This window comes from Oncorhynchus mykiss, chromosome 3, assembly GCF_013265735.2.
Source record: "Oncorhynchus mykiss isolate Arlee chromosome 3, USDA_OmykA_1.1, whole genome shotgun sequence".
In the NCBI taxonomy this organism is placed as follows: domain Eukaryota; kingdom Metazoa; phylum Chordata; class Actinopteri; order Salmoniformes; family Salmonidae; genus Oncorhynchus; species Oncorhynchus mykiss.
The window spans coordinates 65387200-65404690 of NC_048567.1; the positions used below are offsets into that span (position 1 = coordinate 65387200).

At 47.6% G+C, this 17491-nt stretch overlaps 2 protein-coding genes across 5 annotated transcripts in view; both read right to left on the reverse strand.

Moving 5' to 3' along the window:
• Positions 1-323: 323 nt before the first annotated feature.
• Positions 324-3132, reverse strand: eef1akmt1 (EEF1A lysine methyltransferase 1). 3 transcript variants are annotated; one of them, XM_036974948.1, is made up of 5 exons: positions 2773-3132; positions 2423-2604; positions 2235-2317; positions 1840-2129; positions 324-1681 (listed from the first exon to the last, which is right to left on the reverse strand). In XM_036974948.1, exons 2-5 carry the CDS (start codon positions 2567-2569, stop codon positions 1551-1553), a joined length of 651 nt encoding a protein of 216 aa, XP_036830843.1. In that variant the 5' UTR covers positions 2570-2604; positions 2773-3132; the 3' UTR covers positions 324-1550. The 3 variants fall into 3 exon arrangements, with proteins under 3 accessions (XP_036830843.1, XP_021453378.2, XP_021453376.2); XM_021597703.2 differs by having other exon boundaries at positions 2423-2624; XM_021597701.2 differs by having other exon boundaries at positions 2423-3130.
• Positions 3133-5649: 2517 nt separating this feature from the next.
• The window catches only part of xpo4 (exportin 4), a 39305-nt gene continuing 27463 nt past the window's right edge, over positions 5650-17491 (reverse strand). Inside the window, exons 8-22 of one of the 2 annotated variants that reach the window (XM_036974949.1) lie at positions 17256-17413; positions 16309-16483; positions 16007-16183; positions 15129-15271; positions 14902-15047; positions 14084-14261; positions 10685-10844; positions 9962-10131; positions 8834-9008; positions 7997-8290; positions 7415-7595; positions 7177-7310; positions 6806-7054; positions 6602-6694; positions 5650-6500 (exon numbers count right to left, since the gene is read on the reverse strand). In XM_036974949.1, the coding sequence (XP_036830844.1) occupies positions 6303-6500; positions 6602-6694; positions 6806-7054; positions 7177-7310; positions 7415-7595; positions 7997-8290; positions 8834-9008; positions 9962-10131; positions 10685-10844; positions 14084-14261; positions 14902-15047; positions 15129-15271; positions 16007-16183; positions 16309-16483; positions 17256-17413 (2631 nt within the window). In that variant the 3' untranslated portion in view covers positions 5650-6302. The remainder of the gene's footprint in view (positions 6501-6601; positions 6695-6805; positions 7055-7176; positions 7311-7414; positions 7596-7996; positions 8291-8833; positions 9009-9961; positions 10132-10684; positions 10845-14083; positions 14262-14901; positions 15048-15128; positions 15272-16006; positions 16184-16308; positions 16484-17255; positions 17414-17491) is intronic. The other variant, XM_036974950.1, reaches the window with a different exon arrangement.

Consider the following 17491-nt stretch of genomic DNA (forward strand, 5'->3'; position numbering starts at 1 on the left):
TGAGGTCGGAGGCTTATGGTAGAGAAATTAACATCCAATTAACTGGCAACCGCTATGGACATTCCTGCTGTCAGCTTGCCAAGTGCACACTCCCTCAACTTGAGACATCTGTGGCACTGTTGTGACAACCACATTTTAGAGTGGTCTTTTATTGTCCCCCAGCACAAGGTGCACTTGTGTAATGATCATGCTCTTTAATATGCCACACCTGTCAGGTGGATGGATTATCTTGGCAAAGGAGAAATACTCACTAACAGACATGTAAACAAATTAGTGCACATTTAAAATAAGCTTTTTGTGCATATGGAACATGGGACCAACACTTTAAATTTTGCGTTTATAGTTTTGTTCAGTATACAGTATTGTCTTCAGTACCATCAAGAAAACAAATTGGGCAAAAAATAATAATAAATCGCAGCACCCCCAAACTACTTCCCGCGGCTATGGGAAGTGGTACTGCTTAGCAAGCATCACTCTGCAGCTTGCACCCTAAGAGTGGCAGAATGTCACCTGCCAGTCAGTGGGACGCCCTGTCCTCAACAAAGCAGCTTGAGGTCCTTTACAGTGGTGTCGTGACTCGGATCTACAGTTGCACTCAGCTCACGCTGGGGTTGCTGTTGAGTGAGTTTGAGGGATCAATGTAGCACATGGGGATGTGAAACTTACTTCTCAGCCCGAGTTGTCCCCACTTGCACCAGCAAATAGCTAGATTTTCATGTGGCACCAACAGTTAAGCTGTTTCAGGAGGGTGGTCAGGTGTGCTAGCAAGGCAGAGGTCCTGAGTTTGTGCCAGATATGGTTCAAATCGGGAAGTGGTGCTTGCTAAGCAAGCAGCGTGAATTCCTTTACAGATGCATTATAACACAGATCTTCACTTGAAACAGAAGAGGGGTTTGCCTGAGCGCAGGTGGATGAATTGTCATAAACCTACTACTCATGCATAGAGCTATGTATCTGTGGCCATGGGGTCCACCCATGTTCCTCTGCTGGAGAAAGACTGGTTTCTGCTCTGCGCATCCTTGAGTTTGAAGAGAGCAGTCTCCGCTCCAATGACAAGAACAAACTATCCACGGGCAGCAAGGCAATAGAGAAGGGCTGTGTGATATGTATGAAAATGCATGGTTGGCTGTGTAAGCAGCAGTAGTTTTGAACCCAGGAGGATTTCAACACAGTAATATACTTAATTGACACTGCCGACTGCTGGTATTACATGATACTCTAAGCATGTTCCCAGGCCCTGCAAATGAAATATTGACAGATTTATTTTTGCTGTGTATATGAAATATTATTTACACTGAAGTCATATGAATACCATTATTCACTTCATAATTATGTTATGGGATAAGAAATCATTTTAAAAACAATCTCCAGAGTCTGATACCATTAGTCCCCAAAATGAAACCTTGTCTAAAAGGAAAGGCAACGGAAATTGCCCAACAAGATGGGCCTTCTTTGCGACTATCACAGACATTGGTCAAGTCAGAACTGAGGCATTGATGGACGTCAGACATCAAAAGTCAATAAGGCCATACATGAAGGGTTGTAGAGCCTCAGGACATGAGGTTTGAGGGGTAGTTAGTGAAACAGCGGAACTCGTTGGCCAGGTTTTTGTTGTGTTTGGGCAGGAAGCTGCATATCTTCAGACCCATCAACTTCTCTGCATGCTCCTCCATGATGGCTCCTGATGGAGTGGTAGATAAAACAAATGTTATTAGATTTTAAAAAGCTACAAAGAGCGGCATGTCATTCTGGTATGTGTAAGAATGCCCGTATTCAGTGTTGTGTGCGGTATGGAGAAGGGCACAAGCCCGAGGACAGACACAGCAATGTGAGGCTCACCTGTGCAGAGCAGCACCTTGCCCTTGGCCAAGTACTTCACAGTCTGGGCGACCTTATTGAGGCACTCCTCAGACAGGTAGGGGGGGTCAGCTAGGACAACGTCGAAACTCTGTGGGGCCACATCCTCTGGGAGAGCAAGGGGCTCGTTGTAGTCATAGAAGATGAACTCTTGGCCGTAGGTGGCAAAACGGCGGTCATACTCTAGAACCACAGCCGACACACCGTCAGAGCCCTCCACCACCCCCTGCTTCAGCTTCTGGTACACACTGGGTGCGCTCAGACAGGCTATCCTGGAACGTAACATCACAAGCTTTAGAAGGGCAGTCTGTAGTGAATTACACCCCAGCCATGGCAGACACCCGACTCTGTAGATGCATAGTACATATCCCTCTCACCTGCCACCTTTCCCAGCTTCCTGAATAACCTCTTCAACTAGCCGTGTTGCTGTCTCGTCGCTGTACCAGAATTGGCTCATACGCTGGTGGACAGATATCAAGCAATGTAAAAATAGAGGGAAGTGGAGGGAGAATAGCCAGTAAACCAGCTGATAAGTTTAGCAGCATTATCATCACGGTCAACATACCCAGTCCTCTTCCACCGCCCCCACCGAGTACTTGTCCACCGGTGCTGTGCTCTGCACAAGCCCGTCTCTCTCCTCGCTGTAAAACTCCTGCAGGGCAGCAAGGGTGGCCGCGGACAGCTGAGGGATATCGTCGTCGCTGTCACTCATGGCTTCAAACTTGCTGGAAGGTCGATGACAACCACCTACCTACACGTAACACAAACTGGAAAGCTAGCTAGTGAACTGCTACCGTGGCTAGTTAGCGTCAGTGTGTTACGCGCTAACAAGTTACTACTGAAAACAGCAATGCTAGCTAGTTAGCCAGAACGTGCAAGACAGAAATATTTGCCTACTGTAAAATAGTGTAATACCTTTGCGTGGTGTGTTGCTGGTTTCTGAAAATAAATATTAACTGTCGCTACTGATTAATCGCTTACAACACGTGTCAAGAAATAATAACATACACTGCAGTTACGGTGTCCGAGGAAGGACATATGGTATTCTACATGCGCGATTTTGTCAGGCTGCGCACTATTGATATGCCGTTAGCGAACGATTCGTTCTTTTTACTGACTCGAGATTCGTGATTCAATTTTCGGAGTAACTCGTTCATTGTAATCGTTCGTTTGACCTGATAGTGCTAGCTGCAATGTGTCACACACCGAGGTATAATATAATCCTACAGTAGGATTAATACACGTTCCTCCGGATCAGCTGCTCCAGAGACGTGCTCCGACTATGCTCATAGAAAAATAGATAATGAGCATAGAGAATAAAAATACATGTTTAGAACTGATAATTGATCGCATGCTACAAGAATGACTGCAATTAATTGATTATTGAATGTTATGAGATGGACACAGCTCAACAAACTCCACCCCTAGAACGAATCGTTTGGTGGCTGTAGTTCACGAACGACTGCTCATCACCCTCATGGGAGTCAAGCAATGTATTCCGTTAAGAGTCGTTCACAATCTAGTCTGGTTGCGGCCACTAGACCTCGTTTGAAATGTATCAAATAATACGTGTATGCCTAGCAATCGACAAATGTAACGTTACATAGTTTAAAGCACACGTTTACGCGTCTGTAAAAAATGAAAGCTCCCATAGAATCATGGCTCGAGTTCAGTTCATCGTTCGCCGATTAACGAAATGAAAGATTCATTTAAAAAAAGCCTCACTTCCCATCACTACTGTGCATGAATGACACAGTCAAAATTATTTGTTTAATTAAATACATTAAAATAATTTCTACATTAACTTCAACCATTTTTATTTGGGATTTTGTTTTCAACAACCACGATCAAAACGGGATATGGAACTTTTTCCATATTCTGTATAACAGGAAATTGAGATGGACAAAAATGAAAACAATGTAAACAGAAAAGGAAAAACGAAGTATTTTACATAATACGTTTATGTACACTTTTACATTTCAATACAATTCATTCAGGCATTCCAAAATAACCAGGGTTGTGCTCTAAACAGAGGAAGGGCAGTGAGTCAGTCTCAAATGCATGGTTAAAACAAGTGGTTACAGTGCCTTCGGAAAGTATTCAGACCCCTTGACTTTTTCCACATTTTGTTAAATTACAGCCTTATTCTAAAATGGATTAAAATTGTCTCCCCCATAAATTGACACACAATACCCCATAATGACAAAGCAAAAACTGGTATATAGATTTTTTTTTCTCATTTACAAAAAAAAAAAAAAGTTTATCACATTTACATTAGTTTTCAGACCCTTTAATAAAGTACTTTGTTGAAGCACCTTTGGCAGCGATTACAGCTTCAAGTCTTCTTGGGTATGACGCTACAAGCTTGGCACACCTGCATTTGGGGAGTATCTCCCATTCTTCTCTGCAGATCTTCTCAAGCTCTGTCAGGTTGGATGGGGAGCGTTGCTGCACAGCTATTTTCAGGTCTCTCAAGAGATGTTTGATCGGGTTCAAGTCCAGGCTCTGGCTGGGCCACTCAATGACATTCAGAGACTTGTCCCGAAGCCACTCCGGGGTTGTCTTGGCTGTGTGCTTAGGGTCGACCATCGCCCCAGTCTGAGGTCCTGAGCACTCTGGAAAAGGTTTTCATCAAGGATCCCTCAATATTTTCTGTTCATCTTTGCCTCGATCATGACCAGTCTCCGCCGCTGAAAAACATCCCCACAGCATGATGCTGCCACCACCTATGCTTCACTGTAGGGATGGTGCCAGGTTTCCTCCAGACGTACGCTTGGCATTCAGTCCAAATAGTTCAATCTTGGTTTCATCAGACCAGAGAATCTGGTTTCTCATGGTCAGAGTCTTTAGGTGCCTTTTGGCAAACTCCAAGTGGAAGGTTCTCCCATCTCCACAGAGGAACTCTAAAGCTCTGTCAGTGACCATTGGGTTCTTGTTCACCTCCCTGACCAATGCCCTTCATCCCCGATTGCTCAGTTTGGCCGTGCGGCCTTTTCTGACATGCACTGTCAACTGTGGGACCTTATACAGACAGGTGTGTTTCCTTTCCAAATCATGTCCAATCAATTGAATTTACCACAGGTGGACTCTAATCAAGTTGTAAACATCAAGGATGATCAATGGAAACAGGATGCACCTGAGCTCCATTTCGAGTCTCATAGCAAAGGGTCTGAATACTTATGTAAATAAGGTATTTCTGTTTACAGATTTTAATAAATTACCAAACTGTTTTCGCTTTGTCATTATGAGGTATTGTGTGTCAATTGCTGAGGAAATTGTTTTATCCATTTTAAAATAAGGCTGTAATGTAACAAAACGTGGAAAAAGTCAAGGGGTCTGAAGACTTTCTGAAGGCACTATATGTTCCTTTTTTTGGGTCATTATTGCTTCAGTTATAGGGACTTGAACTTCCATCCAGTGTGTTTTGAAGTGGAAAGAGTGGCTGTGACATAGAAAAATATAACTAGAGAGAGTATGCTAAACTTCAGGGGCCCAACCTTCCTAAGGGCCTAAGGCTTCCAATAATTGTCTGTCTTGGCTGTGGGCAGTCAGGACTGAAATGGTTCTAGGGAGACAGAGGGTGGCAGAGAATAGAACTACAATCCAGAATGATAAAGAAATCTAATAAAATGTTTTCAAATTCGCCCTCTTTCTTAAAGTGAACTCATCATAACCATACAAATTCAGCTTCTCTGCCATCTATCTTATAAAACTTTTCAGTCATTGTTTTAAGCATATACTTTTTTTGAAAACATATATACACCCTTGATGAACATGAAGTGATTATTATTATTTTTTTTATCATCAGCTCTCCCATTTAACAGATTCAGCAGCCCGAAGGTGGCGGGATCGAGCCTCTCGGTGTCATGGAGATCTGTGTGTGTGTGCTTCCACCGTGTTCTTGGTATGTGACAGGCACAGTCGTTGCTGTACGTAAGACACGTCTCAGCTTGGCCACATGGACACACAGGAGTCGACACACGACACAAACAAGAAAACAAAGGCACTCTGGGGAGGGGGGGAGGGCGAGGGTGTAGAGGCAGGGAGAGAGGGAGAGGCATAGCGTTCTCAGAACAGATTGGCACCTACTCCTGTTGTGTTCATCCCAACCCTCCCACTGGCAAACTCAAAAAAATGATTGGCTGAGGGGACGAGTCCATCCCTCTCTGATCCCCCCTCCCCCACTGTATGTGTGCGCTGGGGGCCTCTGATGAAAAGGGGGAGGAGCAGGCGTGGAAACCTGCCCAAACGACACTATAGTCCAGTCCACACCCCTGCTCCCTTCAGTGTCTCAACCTTCCCCCTTTATGTCACAGTCTAACAGTGCAGCTCCTCAGCTCTGTCAGTCTCTGTTTCATGGTTTGGCGTGGTCAAGGTAGATAGTCTGTGAGCGGGTTGGACATAGAAATAGGTGCTAGGGAGGAGGGGAGTTTGGGGGCTAGTGGTTATTTGACACAGAGCAGCCCACCTACGTTGGACACAAACTCCTCTAGGCTCTTGAGGAAGTCCACCTTCTGCTTGCGGTCCATGCTCGGGGGCGTGCTGCTGGCTGTCAGCTTGTTAAAGGCGTCAGCCAGTCGCTGGTAGATGACGGCATCTCGCTGGGTGGCGAGCAGAGACTCCACCAGCTCCTTGTACTCCGCCTGGAGAGAGGATAGGGAATTACGTCATCATATGAGGCACAACGTCCACATAGTCTTGATTGGCTATGGTGATCTAAGATACATGTGCGTGGTATACTCACTTGATGCAGGCACACTAGTGTATAGAGAGCTTCTCCCGCTGCCACTGTGATCTCTGTGTTGTGTTTCTGCAGTACCAGCATGTCAAACACCAACTAGATAGGGAGAGAGAAATGTTCCATTACAAAACATTTCCTCTTTTTGAGCACAATTAAATGAGGCAGACCCTGCAGTTAGGAGAAAATCCCCTTAGTGGGGTGCCTCACCTTGAGGAAGTGGCGTGTAGCAATGAAGAGGGGCGTGTCTTTCTCCTGGGTCTTGGCACACTGCTCAGCCAGGGGGGACAGAGCCTCCAGACACAGCTGGCTGACCTCTGAACTCATGGATGTCATGCCCAGCTCTAGGGAGTACATGAGACTCTTGAACAGCTCCTCTGGTAGCTGGGGGATCTTCTCAGGAAAAATCTCACAGATGAACGTGATGAGCTTGTAGTACTGGTTACACAGAGATGGGAACTGGAAGCACACAGCGACAAACCAGTTATACAACCGTTTGTAGTACAGTGACTATGTAGATCACTACTTCAAAACTACTTCAAGGAAGGGAGCATTGTACATGAATTGGCCCTGGGTCTTACCTTGAGCAGGTCCTGAGACATGAGTGGCAGAATGATGTTGACCCCAAACAGAACTACGTCTGCAGCCGACACCGACCGACCTGTCGCTCCCGAACCCTGCTCCTGCCCCCGGAACACCTCATCTATTCCAACATCAACACGCAAACACAAGAGAGGACTTGGTAAGTATCGACAATTAACTAGGAACCTAAAATATCATACATAAACGTTGACTGATTTTGGAGATGAAGACACACACCTGTGTCTGAGAAGTCAATGAACTCCTTAGAGAGCAGGTTGGTGAGCAGCTCCATGATGAGCAGCAGGTCCTGGTACTGGTCCTCCTCAGCAGCCACATCAGCCCTCTTCCTGCCCAGGTTGTTCTTAGAGTAGACCTGCAGCAGAGTCAGGCACACCTCGTACAGCTTCATAGACTTCGACTGGGGGGGCGGAGAGGGAAAAGAGGTAGCTGTTGACTCGTCTTCCCAGTGAAATCTCCCACACACACAGCTACCAGACTCTTATTTACAATGGCTAATACTGCACAATTTAAACACTTGCCCCCCAATTCCCCCTTTCTCTTATTCACGTGTAAATATTGGACTATAAACGGTGCCTTCCTATATTATACTTATGATAAAATGTTTATTCTATTCTACTGAGCTACTTACCTTATTCATATTCTTATATTTTATTATTCCTTATTGTCTAGAATACACCATGTGTATCCTGTACATACGACAAATAAAACTTGAAACCTATCCGATTAAATTACTTTACGCAGAATACAAGTCGAGGGATTTGTAATAAAGTGTGTGATTATTATTAAAGTGATCCTCACCTCTCCCAGGTAGCAAATCTGTTTGTGGGCGACCTCCACAAACACCTCGATGATGAGGTTGACCGTCTCTGGTGTGTTGCGGTACACCTCCATCAGGCCGATGCAGCTGGACAGGAAGTCCATGAGGAAGCTGAAGAGAGACGCCACGTTGTCGATCTGCGTTGCCTCGGCGATGCCACACAGGGCCTCCAGGGTGGCAACGATCTCCCGCTTCACACTCTCCTCCTGACAGATCTGAGGAAAGTTCTCCTGGTTGATCAGGTTGAGGAAGCGCTGCTGGAGGGGGTGCAGCACCTGGAGGGAGAGGATCAGAGAGGTGATCAATCAATCACATCCAATCAATCAACAACATTTGTCACAAAGTGCTTCACAGTAACGTGGCTCCAACCCCCAAAGGAGAGAAGGGATGAAGAGAGAAAGATCGGGCTATTTTCATTCCCAACTCTTCTCTAATGGTCTACTGTACACCCTCTACAGTCAGAGCAGCTGGAAGTCAAGACAGCTGCCATCTCATTCTTAAATCTCTCCCAATGGCTTTGGAGTCATCTTGCATTACTATAGAAAGGCCTTCAAGATCATTATCACACGATAGACTCTAGGGAAATCTAATGGTTTTGGTTATATCATTTGGGAAAAAACTATTGAGATCTCACAATGTGCTACCAGCTGAAGTCCATTTGGAAAGAGAGCCTATATAAAGGAAATCTGAAGGGAGATGACACTTGAGAGCTGTCAGGTATTGTCCTTTGAGGGACGTGTGTGAGTTAGTTCCATTCAGGGATTCAGAGTGGTGGATTCCGTGTGTGTGTTGTCTCTGGCTTCTATAGGGTTCCCCACCTCTGTCCAGTACTGCTGTTTGGTGTCTGAGTCCATGTGTGCAAAGCCCCCCAGAACCAGGGCCTTCATCAGGGACCTCTGTACTGAGCTGGACAGCAGGTCTAGGGGAGGACTGCGGCTGGCAAACTGCTTTGCCAAGTTCCACCAGTTCTCACACTGTACCACAATGTTGGCCCTGAGAAAGGAGGGATGGAGAAAGGTTTGTTGGCATTTGATATCATTGGCGAGATAATGAAAAACTAAAAAACTATCATTCCACCACAAGGGGGCGTTGTTTCAAGCACCAACGCTTAGGCTCATATCCTATCTATATTTTTGTGTGTGCATATTTCAAGTCAGGATACAGAATTGAGTCAGTGTCTCACCTCTCCCTCTTCTCCACCAGACAGACCAGTAGCTCCACCTGATCAGTCAGCAAGTCAGTCAGTCAGCCAGTGTCTCACCTCTCCCTCTTCTCCACCTGACCAGTCGGTCAGCCAGTCAGCCAGTGTCTCACCTCTCCCTCTTCTCCACCTGACCAGTCGGTCAGCCAGTCAGTCAGCCAGTGTCTCACCTCTCCCTCTTCTCCACCTGACCAGTCGGTCAGCCAGTCAGTCAGTCAGTGTCTCACCTCTCCCTCTTCTCCACCAGACAGACTAGTAGCTCCACCTGACCAGTCACTCAGCCAGTCAGTCAGTGTCTCACCTCTCCCTCTTCTCCACCAGACAGACTAGTAGCTCCACCTGACCAGTCACTCAGCCAGTCAGTCAGTGTCTCACCTCTCCCTCTTCTCCACCAGACAGACTAGTAGCTCCACCTGACCAGTCACTCAGCCAGTCAGTCAGTGTCTCACCTCTCCCTCTTCTCCACCAGACAGACTAGTAGCTCCACCTGACCAGTCACTCAGCCAGTCAGTCAGTGTCTCACCTCTCCCTCTTCTCCACCAGACAGACTAGTAGCTCCACCTGACCAGTCACTCAGCCAGTCAGTCAGTGTCTCACCTCTCCCTCTTCTCCACCAGACAGGCTAGTAGCTCCACCTGACCAGTCACTCAGCCAGTCAGTCAGTGTCTCACCTCTCCCTCTTCTCCACCAGACAGACTAGTAGCTCCACCTGACCAGTCACTCAGCCAGTCAGTCAGTGTCTCACCTCTCCCTCTTCTCCACCAGACAGACCAGTAGCTCCACCGTGTCGTTGGCCAGTTCAGGTTCAGAGCTCCACACAGACAGGTTGTTGATCACCTTCTCCAGGAGGTATCCCACAATCCACTGGGCCCCCTCCGTGTCCGCCCCAAATGCCATGCTCAGGGGGATACTGATCTAAAGGAGGGATGAAAATAGTGAGAAAGTGGTGTGAAATGGTGGAGGGATAGATGAAAATCACTGCAACACTTTAAAAGATCAGATGTCATAAATAGCCATTGTCCAGTCCAGTGATATACTGCACTCCTCCTCACAATGCCATAATCCACAGGGAACCAGCTTCTACAACACACTTCCAGAGAGTACACTGGTGTCAATGTGACAGAGCACGGGTGTTGTAAACATGAAAGTGTTGGAAGACCATCCCTAGCATTTTCACCACCTCAAGTGTCCAGTAGCCACCTCTTCGTCACCTCAAGTGTACAGTATCCACCACCTCGTCACCTCAAGTGTACAGTATCCGCCACCTCGTTACCTCAAGTGTACAGTAGGGTTCAGTGACTATCACAAAGACTATTTATGAAGTCATCTGTCAAATCCAAGCCCGAGACATTACCATGCCAGTGTTCTGTGGGCCTTAGGAACTTAGAGAGGGTTGTAGTGAGAAGTTTTGTATGATGGACGGCCATTTTAAGACATATCAGACAGTGTTGTCTGGTGTTAGTTGTACCTGTTCGTAGAGTTTCTCGTCCACCAGTAGGTAAGTCTTGGCCCAGCGTTTGAGAAACCACACAATGTCCTTCCCCATCTGAGGGCTGAGCAGTTCTGTCAGACTGGCCCTCGTAGCCCTGGACTCCACCTCTGATGTCCTCAACACCGCTGACAACAACCTGGCAGAAAGGGTGGGAGGGAGGGAAGGAGGGAGAGAGAGAGAGAGAGAGAGAGAGAGAGGGAAGGAGAGAGGGAAGGAGAGAGAGAGGGTGGGAGGGAAGGAGAGAGAGGGTGGGAGGGAAGGAGAGAGAGGGTGGGAGGGAAGGAGAGAGAGGGTGGGAGGGAAGGAGAGAGAGGGTGGGAGAGAAGGAGAGAGAGGGTGGGAGAGGGAGAGAGAGGGTGGGAGAGAGAGAGTGGGGGAGAGAGAGAGAGAGGGTGGGGGAGAGAGAGAGAGAGGGTGGGAGAGAGAGAGAGAGAGGGTGGGAGGGAAGGAGAGAGAGAGAGAGAGAGGGTAGGAGAGAGAGAGAGAGAGGGTGGGAGAGAGAGAGGGTGGGTGGGAGGGAGAGAGGGTGGGTGGGAGGGAGAGAGGGTGGGTGGGAGGGAGAGAGGGTGGGTGGGAGGGAGAGAGGGTGGGTGGGAGGGAGAGAGGGTGGGTGGGAGGGAGAGAGGGTGGGTGGGAGGGAGGGAGGGTGGGTGGGAGGGAGGGAGAGAGGGTGGGTGGGAGGGAGGGAGAGAGGGTGGGTGGGAGGGAGGGAGAGAGGGTGGGTGGGAGGGAGAGAGGGTGGGTGGGAGGGAGAGAGGGTGGGTGGGAGGGAGAGAGGGTGGGTGGGTGGGAGGGAGAGAGGGAGGGTGGGTGGGAGGGAGAGAGGGTGGGAGGGAGAGAGGGTGGGTGGGTGGGAGGATGGGTGGGAGGGAGAGAGGGTGGGTGGGTGGGTGGGTGGGTGGGTGGGAGGGAGGGTGGGAGGGAGGGTGGGTGGGTGGGAGGGAGAGAGAAGTGAAAGGTAAAAGAAAAAAAAATGGAAAAAGAGGAAGATGGACAGAGGGAGGGGAAGAACAAAAAGGTGGGAATTCAGTGTCTGTTTAAATCAGTCACTCAGACAACAAATGACCACGTTGACACACGCACCTCTGCTAAAGGCCAGAGAGACATACGGCTTAGTGCATCTTAGTGTTCTGTATGTGAGAGATGGGCCTCAGTACATGCCCACGCAGCACCACAGTGCACTGTTTCACATTGTTTGCAAAAACAAAAGCCCATTGACATTAACAGCGTCGGGGTCGCACAGTGTTATTAGGAAACCTGACGCTGCCTCTGTTTTTCCAATCCTCTGTCCATTCTCCTTCACCCCCACAGAGAACAATCCTCTGTCCCTGTGCACCTTCACCCCCACAGAACAATGCCATGCGCCCTCGCAGAACAATCCTCTGTCCCTGTGCCCCCTCGCAGAACAATCCTCTGTCCCTGTGCCCCCTTGCAGAACAATCCTCTGTCCCTGTGCCCCCTCACAGAACAATCATCTGTCCCTGTGCCTCCTCACCCCCACAGAGAACAATCCAGAGGCCCTTTCCACAACCCCAACCACCTCCAAAATTCCCTATATGATTGCATGTACCCCCCAAGCCCACACACTTATGACCCCAGCCCCCTCCTAGTCTTAGCAGCACCTGGCCCTGCCCTAATTGAATAACATGTTAGGGAGTGGTGGTCTGGTCCGGGAGGGCTGGCGCCGGGGTCTGCTCTAAGGCTGGCTAGGTCGCTACGCCATCATGTCTCCCACGGCCTGTGTGTGTGTCTCCCACGGCCTGTGTGTGTGTTAGCAGCTGGCATGGCTGGGTCTGTGCCAGGGCATTCCCCCTCTGCGGCACTGGCACCACACCCCCAGGGAGCCACACCCGCATCGCTGGGGACCAGAGTGATTAAACACACACACACACGGGTGGATCATTGGCCTCGCACTGTACGTAATATTTCCCCTAACATTGTACTGTAATGTAGGGGCGAGGACCCCCTACCTAGATCTAAAAAAAAGTTTGGCTTCAATTGGTTTCTATGGACAGTTTCCATGCCAGATGGCCTGTGTAGTGTTATGTGGGCCGTTGTGCCCTGCCTGGAAAATAATCTAAGGGAAAGGCTGCCGCGATGCCATGCCACGGGGCAGAGGGTTTTATGAGACACACTCCAGACAGACAGAGCACTGGTGTGAACGTGACAGAGCTCTACAACCAGGGCTTAGTGAACAAGTCCACAGCTTAAAGCTCAGCTGCTGTAGACAGTGTGGAGAGACTGTCCAAGCTGTCCATTAGATCAGAGACAGACAGTGAGGGTAGACTGTCCATTAGATCAGAGACAGACAGTGAGGGTAGACTTTCCATTAGATCAGAGGCATACAGTGAGGGTAGACTGTCCATTAGATCAGTGACTGAGACGGTGCATTTTAGATAGTGCTAAGAGATTGATCGAAATGTCTGTTATTTTTTGGTTTTGAAACAACCAATTGACCGACGTTGGTTCAATTGTTTTAGTTGTTTCCTTCTTCTGTGGGCTCAATGCACACAATGTGCAGCTTCTCTAGATATAGCACAGTTCGGGCTTGATCTGATTTATGTCGTAGGGAGTTGTAGTTTCCAACAGGCCAATAGTCTACATAGTTTAGCGCAGAAAACGTGGTGATTAACTACAATGATCATAATCCATTGCGCGCCTGCTTGTCCGGTCTGTTTCTTTTACGCCTGCTACGTAAGAGAGAAGAATGTGTGATCGAGAGGGCTAGAGAGCAGTTGCATCGCAAGCTATCTCTACCTGAAAATACATGATCTAAGTGATTGATAGTTGGAATTCAGCAGTCATAAAAATATGCCTTATTTATGTTGAAGAACTACTAAAATAGTGATTGTCAGACAGCATAGGCAGCAGCTCTATAGAGATGACTTGGAATGAAATAATAAAGTCATCAAATAAAACAAATGTACTATACAACAACTGAAATATTTGATTAAAGTCATGTAAAAAGTATGTGTTTAATACGGGATAATCAGACTACCATCATGGGAGTTTTATTCTGCGTTTTATTCTGCGTTTTTACAGCATTCATCCCACAATGCATAGCGAGGGCATTTCCTTTTTTAAAATAAAACCGAAACCATGATTATTTTTGATAATCGAACCGACCTCAAAAAGCAGTAATCGCGCAGCACTAATTTCAGACCCATTTGTTGATGGATTTATAGCAGCGACGGACAACTCTGGTCCACTGACACAAGCCAGAGTATCGGTTGGTTTTAGTTATTTCTTTCAAACCATACATCTCATTTAGATGTGGGAATCCAGGTGTTTGCAATTAAGTGCCAAACAGCAAATCAGCAGACATTCAGCCTGTACTGTACACAGACTTTTGACCAATCATAGTCCCTCCCTTACCTGATGACAGAGTCTGTCCTGTTGCACCCTGGGATAGAGGAGGCCTTCTCCCCGGGGGAGCCCAGTATCTGCAGGGTGGTGTTGATGTCCACCTCAGTAGAGTGGTTGATAGAATACTCCATCACCTCCGCTGGGATCAGAGGAGTCTCACCCTGAGGGTCATCTGTCAGGACGTAGCCTGGAACCACCCCACACACATTCAATATTTAACATTCACAACTACACACTGACAACTAGGACTGGGCCTAGCCAGAAACAATCCATTAAGGGAGGTACTTTTGGAAGACAACATTTTCCATCACAGCAAAACTCCTACAGTGGAGCTTTCCACTGGTACATTACAGCCAATGTCATTCTTCACCAGTGTTACGCAAAGCACCGCTAGGATCCCATAGAAAAACTCGAAGCACACGGAGAGAACCAACTAAGGGTGTATGACTCCAAATGAAGATAGGCACCAAAGGGGAATTCTGTGGCCACTGAGAATGCTAAAATGTACTAAACAGCAGCAGTTGTACAACTGGTGGCCTGGCCCTTCCCGAAACAACATTCCTGCCATGCACCGATACACCAGCGCAGCCTGCCTCCCTGCCTAAATTTAGTCCCTAAAAACAACTAAGGAGATCTAAGGACAAAGTCTACGCCCCCCCAGAATGCAGTTAGAGGTTTCATTTTATGCTAACAGAACATAATTGACTGAATGCTAAAATAATTGTTACATAATAAAACCATACCTAAAACAACAAGGGACCACTGATGGAATTGAGCCGTGTATCCAACATGGGGCGATTGCCAATCATCCCTTATATCTGACTGACCTGAGACCAGTATGAGCCAGTGGATGTCTTCGTAGAGGTCATCCAGGACCTTGCGGTCCACTGATCCGGGGTTAGACAAGTTCATGAGGTGCTGCTGGGTCCTCTGGAGCTGGCCGTGGAGCCGCGTCACCCGCTCCTCCAACAGACTGACCACACACACGTCAGAATCATGAAAGTCACTTACAGAGCTAGGGGATCATCTAAAAGCAAGAGGTGTGTGTATATACCTGGTCAGAAGGGGGATACAGTGGTTGGCTGCGATGCGTCCTAACATGCCAATGCTGGCCAGCTGGTCTGAGAACAGCTCTCTGTCGTCCTCCTGTAACTCGTTAATCTCATCCTCCTCATGAGATGCCACACCGTTTGCTGTCTGGGGAGGACAGGAGAAAAATAAAAACAGAAAAAGAGAGCGTGAAGGAATATGCGACAAAGGAGTGAGAGAACGTCTGACCATGCTGGTCATTTATGAACATTTGAACATCTTGGCCATGTTCTGTTATAATCTCCACCCGGCACAGCCAGAAAAGGACTGGCTACCCCACATTGCCTGGTTCCTCTCTAGGTTTCTTCCTAGCTTTTGGCCTTTCTAGGGAGTTTTTCCTAGCCACCGTGCTTCTACACCTGCATTGCTTGCTGTTTAAGGTTTTAGGCTGGGTTTCTGTACAGCACTTTAAGATATCAGCTGATGTACAAAGGGCTATATAAATACATTTGATTTGAGAACGTGGATCAGTGGATCGACTGTTTACAAGCATTAACATATCAATGAACCATAACAATTGACTGACTGATTATATATGAGTCTAGGTCAAATCAAATTTTATTTGTCACATACACATGGTTAGCAGATGTTAATGCGAGTGTAGCGAAATGTTTGTGCTGCTAGTTCCGACCGTGCAGTAATATCTAACAAGTAATCGAACAATTTCACAACAACTACCTTATACACACACAAGTGTAAAGGAATGAATAAGAATATGTACATATAAATATATGGATGAGTGATGGCCGTGCAGCATAGTCAAGATGCAGTAGATGGTATAGAGTACAGTATAAACATATGAGAGTAATGTAGGGTAGGTTGACAGGTGTGTGTGTCTCTCACCAGATTGCGGGTGCCGTCGGGGGCGGCCAGGTGACACTGGATGTAGGAGTTGAAGACCTGAACGGCGGGTTGGACGAAGCAACCGCGGGGGAAATGTTCATCATCCTGAACCAGGGTCAGCCATGACTCTAAAAGCTTGTCATACGCCTCCATGTATACCATGTCATCCTTATCCAGCTGGGCAGGGGGAGAGAGGCAGAGACTCATTGAATAGGCCTTTTCAATGCAACAACAATACGTGAAACATTTTCTCCATGGATCAACTATGTTCCTTGCAGTAATGTTCGAGGTGTAATGCTGACCACTTCCTCCAGGGCGGCGCTGCGTCCGAAGGAGCAGGTGAGGAGGGTGAGACAGTTGATGAAGGAGGTGAAGAGCTCGCTGGGCAGGGCAGTCAGGATGACACGGGGGAACGTGCTGATCAGGTTGGAGATGATGTTAGAGATACCTACTGCCTCAGAGTCCTCGATCTCTATCCTGGGACACAAACAAAACACAACCTTAGAGGAATGTTGGCCAATTTGATTCCAAATGAGACATAGTTTGTGAAAGTATTTCACAAATGTTTTTGAACCAGGTATGGTACTAAACCAGACACTGTGCTCTGCTGCCCAGTGTGTGAGCACTGAGCAGTACCTGTTGCCTTGGGGTTAGGGCCATGTTTCCACAGCCCCAGTTAGAGCACTGTCTGGAGGCCTGCCTGCTGTAGCTAGCCTACTGCCTAGCACCGTGCGGCTCGCTAACCCCCATCAGATGGATTTAAATTGCAAGCAGAGCTGTTCAATCACTGCAGATTGGCCATCCTGCCCGCATGGTTTTCCGATGATGCAACTGGAAAAAAGCTCCAGGAATAGGTGATTACGGAGAAGGGAGAGAGAGACCCTTACTCACTCCGCCTAGCAAGTCACGAGTTCCGAGCACACAAGTGTGTATGTGTTTTATTTATACATTAGAGCCGAGTCCTCTTGATTCAGATAAGAACTACTTTAACGGACAGACGAGTCGATTACACACAAAATCACATTACTCATTACTCTACCAGCCTCCAGTCCAAATAATCACTTACAATCACACACAGCCCATAATGATCAACATGCAGTACAGATTAATCTACGTGTCATCTTAAAACAACTGCCCAAGTTCAAAACTATTTTAGAGCTTCTTGAACACACAGAGGGCAGCAGTGTTTCTAGCCCTGGATTGGGTCTATTGAAACCAACCAGTTAGTCTAAGGTCCTGCCAGACTCACCCATTGATCATGCTGAGAAGCCCCTCCACCAGGTGGGCCAGGTAGGAGACCTGAGCGGTCTCATCAGGGAAGATGGGGCCGTGCATGGAGGCCAGCTGGGCCAGGCACTGCAGGGAGTCCTGGGCCATGTCTGAGTCCTCACGGATCTTTCTGTGCACCTGAGGAGACAAGTATGGAGGGGAGAAGAGGAGAGGGTTGTGTTAAATAGTTGTTTTTAAGCAAGTGATGACATACAG